At 36.9% G+C, this 9,252-nt stretch overlaps 1 protein-coding gene across 1 annotated transcript; it reads left to right on the forward strand.

Annotated features, from left to right (window-relative positions):
• Nucleotides 1-1,176: 1,176 nt before the first annotated feature.
• LOC110288235 (olfactory receptor 143-like) lies at nucleotides 1,177-2,133 on the forward strand. The gene has a single exon (XM_021154638.1). The coding sequence runs from the start codon at nucleotides 1,192-1,194 to the stop codon at nucleotides 2,131-2,133; it is 942 nt and encodes a 313-aa protein (XP_021010297.1). The 5' UTR covers nucleotides 1,177-1,191.
• Nucleotides 2,134-9,252: the final 7,119 nt, after the last annotated feature.

The raw sequence follows: 9,252 nt of genomic DNA on the forward strand, positions 1-9,252 counted from the left end.
TGGACAAAAGCAAGGATCAGCAAAGTCTACAGTTTTATAGCTGGGAAAAACTGTGTTCAGTGTTCTAATGCAAATTTGTACTATCTGGAGTGCATCTTCATACATTTTTATCCTCCACATGTATATATATGTATATATATACATATATATATAATATTAATACTTGATCAGTCATTTATTTTTAAAATTGTAGGAAAGCTACAAATGGCTAGTTAGCATGTCCCTGGGCATTTCCTCTTGTAGAGCTCTGCAGAGCTTAATGAAGAGATGACAGACTCACAGTTCTACCCTAGGGAATAGACACTCCTGCTGGGAAATTATAAATGGAGTAGAATGTTGAGTCTCTAAAGAACTGATGTTAGTTCTATGGTACAAACTCAACAATTTCTACCCTTAAGGGAATAATCCAAAAGGAAGAGACTCATAAAGGAGAGAGTAATTTTCCATGCTTCTAATGATTTTTTTTTAAGAAATGACTATGAAATGTTGGAGACACATGAATGAAAGCTATTTTCTTTCTATGTATATGACAAAAATCTTTGTAAAATTCTTAAACAGAAAGTATGTTATTTGCCCAGCAAATCTCTTATAGAACCGAGGCAATGGTCTACAATGGTTGGAATCATGTGCTTAATCTTTAGCAAATTTTTGTCCTTCTGAGAACATTGTGGAGGAAGAAACCATAAATTCCAATGTCAGGGAAGACTTCAGATAAATCAAGGTGAGCTTCAGATAGTTTTTATCTTGAGATTTAAACTTCAAAACAAAAAAAAAAAAAACGTATGATTATATATCTCTATCTATCATCTATCTATCTATCTATCTATCTATCTATCTATCTATCATCTATCTATTTATCTATCATCTATCTATCTATCTATCTATCTATCTATCTATCTATCTATCTATCTATGTATATATGTATATATATATTCTGGGGAAAACATGTGTATTGCTCTTTTCAACCTTAATTATTAGTATACACTAAAGAGAATCAAGTGACTTAATAGTTAAAGAAAGTATCTTTCTGGAGTGATAAAGAACATAGGGGATAAAGGAAATAGGTATTATTCAGACCTCACTGTTCACAAACTCAAGCTCAGAAACTAATAAATTCAACTCTGTTCTTGCAGTGAGAAATAGCTCGTGGGATAATATGTGTCTCTACACTTATTCTTGCAGGTGCCACACATGATGCAAATGACTATGGAAAATAAATCTTCAGTGTCAGAATTTATCCTTATAGGACTGACAGACCAACCTGAGCTCCAGCTGCCCTTATTTGTTCTGTTCTTGATGAACTACACAGCTACTGTGATGGGAAACTTGAGCTTAATGAGTCTCATTTGCTTAAACTCAAACCTTCACACCCCCATGTACTTTTTCATCTTCAATCTGTCCTTTATTGACTTCTGTTATTCATTAGTCTCTACTCCCAAAATGCTGATGAGTTTTGTTTTAGAGAAGAACACCATCTCCTTCAGAGGATGCATGACTCAGCTGTTTTTCTACTGTGTTTTTGTGAACTCTGAGAGTTATGTGCTGACAGCAATGGCCTATGATCGCTATGTTGCCATCTGTCAGCCACTTATGTACAAGATCATTATGTCCCCTAAAATCTGTTGTCTGTTGATATTTGGTTCTTTCTTGATGGGGTTTGTCAGTGCCATAATTCACACAGGATGCATGGTCAGGCTCAATTTTTGTCATTCTAAAATCATCAACCACTACATGTGTGACATCTTCCCTCTCCTTCAACTTTCCTGCAGTAGTACTTATGTCAATGAGCTTATGAGCTATGTTGTGGTGGGCACATCTATCATTTTATGTTGCCTAATTATCTTAATGTCATATGCTATGATCCTCTTCAATATCATTCATATGTCATCAGGTAAGGGTTGGTCCAAAGCTTTGGGCACTTGTGGGTCTCACATCATAACTGTTAGTCTCTTTTATGGATCTGGGCTGCTTGCTTATGTCAATCCGTCATCTGCTGAAACTGTGGGTCAGGCAAAATTTTTCTCAGTGTTTTATACATTATTGGTGCCCATGTTGAACCCTCTTATTTATAGCCTCAGGAACAAGGATGTCAAGCTTGCTGTGAAAAAGACCTGGAAAAGAATCACAAGCTGATTTATCCTATAATACATCCTCTAGCATCCTCACATTCTGTTTTTATATTTTTTACATATTTCTTGTTTTTTACATTACACGTTTTATTCTTTTCATTTATCATTGTTCTTCAATAACATTGATAGAATTTATACTATAATACCACATTTCTCTTTCAGCCAAGCAATATAACTCTGTGTGTACTGTTAAAATATGTGGCATCCTCAGATTCAATGTGTTTCTAAGATGCTGTAGTGTTCGTTGTCTCTATCTGATTAAGACCTTGTTCAGTTTTTTAAACTTTGCCTGAGGATAAAATTTCCTTTTACTTTTTCTTTCATATGTTTCTTTTAAAATATTTGTACATTTGTTTTAAAATTTATATGTATGTGTTGAACCTCTCTGAATGTATGTTTGACATATATATGTAAACGACTATCATGGATAAAAGAGGGTTTTAGAATCCTTAGATGTAGAGTAACAGGCAGGACGGAATCACCAAGTACGTGCTGGGAAAGTAACCCATGTCTTCTCTTAGCACATTAAGTGCTCTTAAAAATTGAGCCCTCTCTACTGCCCCACTGTCTATTCTGTTCCAGCCAATAAAATTCTTGGAGCTTTATGCTTTAACTCTTTTTTTTCCCCTTTGTTGTCTGATATTACTTTGATATAAAGTTTGATGTGAAAGATAACTTCCTTATCTGAAGGGGATTTTTCAACATTCCAGGTATTATTTGATATGGTTTTTTTTCTAGTAGTTGAGCTTGAAATTGAGGGAAATTTGTAATTACCTGAAATAAGGTTTTTTTTTTCCTATGGTTGTCAGAGCATGTGTTCAGCCCATTCCTCTGCACATTTCTCCACCCTCCCATGAGTTTGAGACTATTTCAGCAAACAGATATTTTTGTCATGTCTAGAATTGAAATTGACACTTTCTAGTATATGATAATACGGATTGGGTCTATGCCTTTTTAAAAAAATAGAATTATACATATTTTTTTCCACAGAACACAGTGTTCTAATAAAATCTAGACTATACCCCGAACTCCCATTTCACAGAATGCATAGTATTTTCTTAAAATATATCAATATTTCTGTAAAAGAAATAGCACATGGGATAAAGACAAATTGATATACGTCATGCATTTAGACTGGGTCCCCACATCCGAGAAAATCTCTATCTCCATCTTTTATCAATGTCTCCTTTTATACCTATCTGCCTTCTACATGAGGAAATGGCCACATGTCCATAGCTAGACAATACAACTAATGATGCATAGTTTATTTTCATACATGCTGCATGTCTTATTCAGTAATACATGACAAGGGGCATGCAAAGTGAAGAAATAGGTCATTTTAGGAGAGTTATTCCCCATGACTCCCCAAGAGAGGAATACATAAGAATATGGATCCTGCCAAGATGCTTGTAGAGGAGATCTTGTCTATAGAACTTTGAAGACCAAGTTTGTTTGTTTGTGAGTTTGTTTTGTTTTGCTTTGTTTTGTTTTGTATTTTTGCAGATTTCCCCCCAGAAGCCTCATTATAATGTGGTATAAACCTTCTAAGCAAAAGGCAACATTTTATCTGTTACTTTTGATTAATGATTCTTTTTCTAGAATAATGGGAGTGAAGAGATTTTTTAAGTCTTTCTGAATTGTCATGTCAATATTCCTTATCTTTAGACAGAAACACAATTCATTCATGTTATGTACAATTAATAACTAGCCTTGAATTACATTTTTTATTTTCTGTGTTGGGTAAGAATATATGTCCTGTATTGTTTACTGAAAAATTCATAGATATGTGGATGATGAGTGTCTAAAGCTCCCTCTTGAACCTCCCTCCCAACTTGCAGTCAGCTTTACTTTAGAGTCTGTTTTCCTCCAGGAACTCCATACTGATAATGTGTTCTTAGGCACAGCCTCTTGAAGAAAATGCATTTTGTGAGTTTTCTGAGTATTATAAGCATCTGTTTTTCATCTGGGAGGGAATATTTGAATTTTAAGAAAATAACTACATAACATGGAATCTATCATGCTTAGGGATAAATTGATACTGAAAGAACAATTTTTATTTATATTTATAATTTCTACAATATTTGACTTAGAACTGCAGAATTAGAAAAATTAATGCTTATGAAAATTATTCTGATAAAAATTAATGATCTTAGAGAGTTAAACATTTTATTTATTGTGAGTGTGGTATGATTTTGTTTTGCATTCTGTCATCAGTGTGTGATGAAGCAGAGTTGGGATAGGTGGTTTTATATTTATTCAGAAGCACATATATTAAAATGTGAACAATGTTTATAAAAGACATAGAGCAATTATGCATATCCATATATATAAAGGATTGTTATCAAGCTAGAAAGTGAATGTGTGCCACAGAAACAGTGTATAAAGTGTGGGCTGAGATCTATATTTCAATCATTGGCATCGTTTGGTGCAGGCTAAATCAGCAAATATCTTGAATTAGTCCTGAGAAGTGAACAACCTTATTTGACATGCATAGTTGTTTGTTCTGTCTCAGGAAAATGAAATGACTTGGCATTTTAAGCAAATCAACATGAATATTCTTCTTCTATTATTATTAATTATTATTATTACTTTAATCTTATTTTTACAGTTCAGTCATTATCTATCCCTCTCCCATTTTGCCCCTCAATAGTTCCTCATCTCTTCTTCCTCCTCCAGCTCCAATAAGATGTCTCCATACTTCCACACACCCCTATGCCCCACCAGGCCTCCCAATTCTCTGGGGCCTCAAGTATCTCAAACTTTAAGTGTGTCTTCTCTCATTGAGGCCAGACCAGGCAGTCCTCTGCCTGTGTATGTGTCGGGAAGATTGTGGAGGGTGGTGGTGGGGGGGAGGGCTTTGACCAGCTAGTGTATGCTGTCTGCTTGGTGGCTCAGTATGTGAGAGATTTCAGGGGTGCGGGTCAGTTGAGACTGCTAGTCTTCCTATGAGGTCACCCACTGCCTTAACTTCTTCCAGTCTCCCTCCGCTTCTGTCCATTGGTTGGGTATAAGTATCTACTTCTGTCTCAGTCATTTGTTTGTTGGGCCATTTGGAGGAAGTCCGTGTAAGGCTTCTGTTTGTAAGTACATCATATCATCAGCAATAATGTCAGGCTTTGTAGCATCCCCTTGAACTGGATCTAATTTGGGCTGGTCATTGGGCCTCCTTTCTCCTTTCTCTCAGTCTCTTCTCCATTTTTGTCCCTGCAGTTCTTTTAGACAGGGACAATTCTGAGTCAGATTTTTTTTACTATAGGACGGCAACTCCATCCCTCCACACCATGCCCTGTCTTTCTACTGGAGGTGGATTCTATAACTTCCCTCTCCCCATTGTTGGGCATTTCATCTAAGGTTCCTCCCTTTGAACCTTGATATTCTCTCACATCCTAGGAGTATATAAATTGCTTCTATGATCTTATTTTAGCTTTTGTAAGAAAATTATATATAGTTTTGTTTTGTTTAGTTTTGTTTTGTTGGTTGCTTGTTTTCAGATATTCCAATTTGTGGAACACAGGATTTTTAAATACATCCTTAAGATTCACTGGATTTCCTAAGTGTCTATTGATATTTTTTCTCATTTTGTTTCTGATTTCATTACTTTGAATAGTATCTCTCTTTTAGTTTGAATAAGGGTTTTCCTCTCTCATTCCTTTTCTCTAATGTCCAACTCTTTGTTTCATTGATTCCTTCTACTGTATTCATTGTTTTTAATTCATCTATTTCAACTCTTAGTTTGATTATTTCTTGTCTACTCCTCTTGGGTGTGCTTACTTTCTGTTATTTTTTTTTCTAGAACTTTCAAGTGCATTATTAAGATGCTAGTATGAGTTCTCTCCATTTTTTTTTAAATGTATGTACTTAGTGCTATGAACTCTGAGGGACATTTTCAAGTTTTATGAGGTTAAATCAGAAGCCAGAGTTTTAGATTTTCACTGGCCGTCAAAGGTGCTATGATCTACTGACATTTCAGTTAATAGATTCATGTCAAAGAAGAATAATGAAATGTTTAAAAGGAATGAACACAGTAAATATAGATCGATCAATGGAGATTTAGAAAGGTTCCTAAAATAGGTAGCATTCCCAGAGCAATATCACATTTCCTGCCTAGTGAGCTTTTATGGTTCTTAAGATGGAAATTAGATGTGAATTGTGATAAGCCTCATTGAGATTATCCATTTATGAGCATATTGCAGACAAAACCAGTTAGAAGTCACCAATTTACTTATGTGCTCCCTCAGCTCAGCTGCAGAAGTAATCTTATGTGCCTGTGCCTGGTAGCTTTCTCTGTGGCTTCACAAATGAAGCTAATAGATGCTCTTCCCCCAGCAATTTGCCAGGAATAGCTCATTAAGGGAATTTAGGGCCTTGTGAGCAACTCTACAGTCAATGGATGTGGTTGATAGATAGACCCAGTCTCTTAAATATATATATATATATATATATATGTATATATATATATATATATATATATATATATATTCATTGGAAGCAGGCACACCTGGTATGAGGTCATTACTTTATTGACTGTCATACCTCAAAGACATATAGATCTTCTTTTCCAGTGTTACATCACTTTCTTTGTTTTCTGCCTCCTTTACAGTGAGGTCCCTGGGCCCTAGAGGAGGTAGTATTATGTTTTTTTTGGGGGGAGGGCGAGGGGGGTGAGCATGAAACTCTCACTTATTCTCAGAATTTTGAACAGACATGCATTTATTAATTCACAGAACTCATTGTGAAGAGGAGATTAAGAAATTAAAGCTGGGAAATAATTTATTTATAAGCATACTAATAAATATTTTAAGGTTATTTGTCTCCATGGAGATATATCTAAAGAATAATAGCAAGTTCACCTCTAGGCTACCACACATTCTTTGCAAGGCAGGAAAGGTAAGGCAGAGACTAGGAAGAACAGGATCCAATTTGATTAGGAGCAAGGTTCATGTATGCTGGTGGGGCTGTAGGAAAGAAGGGCTTCTCTGTGGTCATCCTTAATGAAGCAGCTCTTTGAAACGATCCTTGCTTGTTTATACTGTTTTATTACATGGTGGATAAATGCATAAACCTTATTTGGGGTGAACCAAAGGATTAAATACCATATGTGTGAAGAAATACCCAGGAAGCAAAGCTCATTAGCTACAGGCTAAGGGCTATCTCCATACTGTGGCCTCCCTTCCCCCAGCCTGGAACCTGCTTGCTCAAGGGTGGAGCTACCGGCTCATTCGTCCTACCACGCCCACTGCTGGAACCTGCCTTTGCTGCCTGGAGGCACACACGTGTTCGTCCTGCTACTGGACCCTGAGTTACTTGGCGGGATATTGGGTTCCCTCCCCCTTCCTTTATAACTGAGTGTCTGGAAATAGTAAAATAGAGCTTTGATCAGGATTTGTCTTAGCTCCATTCTTTCTTCCGCCCCGTCTAGATTCCTCTCTTTTCAGCGAACTGCCATTCTCAGTTGAACCGTTCGTGTTGTGGACTGCGGGCAGGCTGCAACACATACATATGGAGAATTCCAGGTATTATGCTGCATGGACTCAGTGCCCATGGTACTCAGTGAGGTGTCATGGTTACATGTTCCACAGCAGGTAGGGAACACAGACAGGTAGGGAACAGCTGTACTTTTACTGCTCTCAGCTCTCTCTTCTCTGGGATTTCCAGGGTCTGAGCTAACTAAACCTTGGTAGATTTTATATCTGTCTGGTAACATGGTCCCACATGCTCTCTCTAGACCTGATATATACACAAAGGATGTGTGAGGTTTAGAAAAGTAGTGCCCTGACACAGCATTACGAGACAAAGAACCTCCAAAGATGCTGCTGAGCTGGTTTTGTGTTAGCCATCTATTACTGAACATGGGGACTACCACTAAAAGTGGTTAGTTTTCTCATTAAGGCTCTCTTCGGAAAAAAAAAATTTTTTTTCTTTTGAAATGAGTATCAATTGAAAATAGCTTCCCTTAGGGATGGGTGATATGTCCATTTCTCATCTCAGCTCTAAGACCTTATATTATCAGTCACAGATCCCTGAAATCCATATGAATGCTGGCTATACTCTCTGGGAGTTCACACATGCATGATTTGTGTTGTGTTTAGGTAGTCTTGTTTCCTTTCAGTCTTCCATCCTATGTACTCTTATACTCTTTCAGTTTTCTTTCCTACAGAGTTCTCTGAGCCCCAAGGGGTGGATTGGAAGGAGACATCCATTTTAGGGATGAATATACCACTGTCTTTCATTCAGGACATTTTCTGGCTGTGGGTCTCTACATATTTATTATCATGTATTTTTGGAGGAAGATTCTTTGAAGATAGTTGATCAAGGAATAGATTTATGAATATTGCAGAATGCCATTAAAAGTCATTTTATTGGTATGTTCTTTCAGCAGAACAGTAGGATTTGTATTTATCCAAGGTTGATGGACTATCTGGTCCCAGAGTTTTGGCTACTCAGCCAGTGTTTCATATCATAGAGTTTGATAGCAATCAGGCATTGTTGGTAACTCCCACAAGCTTTGTGCCATTATTACATATGCTTATTTTGCTGGTAGTTATCATTTTAGATTGAATTATTTATAGCTAGAGTAGTGTTTACAGTTCTCATTTGGTAGTACTTAACTTTTTCTTTATATTAGCATGAGCATTTGTCTATATGGGTAAATACTTTTTGTAGGCACCAGGTCCACTTCTTTTCTCTTTTTAAATTTTAAATTTTAATTTTTTTTATTTTTTTACTTCATCTTTTTTACAGTCCAGATTTTATCCCCCTACCTGTCCAACCGCTGGCTGTTCCATATCCTGTACCTCTTCCCTCCATCTCCAGGAGGACATTCCCAACCCCAGCCCCACATGCCACCAGACATCCTCACTTTCTTTTCTTCAATGAGTTGTGTAGGTCTCTCTCTCTCTCTCTCTCTCTCTCTCTCTCTCTCTCTCTCATTCTCTCTCTTCCTCCTGCTCCCTCAGTGTGTGTGTGTGTGTGTGTGTGTGTGTGTGTATCACATGGCCATACTGTTGCATTATAGAAAGTAACCCATAGCTTACAGTCAGCTATTGGATGGATCACAGGGCCCCCAATGGAGGAGCTAGAGAAAATACCCAAGGAGCTAAAGGGATCTGCAACCCTATAGGTG

Source organism: Mus caroli, unplaced genomic scaffold (genome assembly GCF_900094665.2).
Source record: "Mus caroli unplaced genomic scaffold, CAROLI_EIJ_v1.1 scaffold_8061_1, whole genome shotgun sequence".
Lineage (NCBI taxonomy): Eukaryota > Metazoa > Chordata > Mammalia > Rodentia > Muridae > Mus > Mus caroli.

What these genes read in the sequence shown, in the direction of transcription:
- LOC110288235 (XM_021154638.1), top strand. Translation starts at nt 1,192, where the DNA reads ATGATGCAAATGACTATGGAAAATAAATCTTCAGTGTCAGAATTTATC.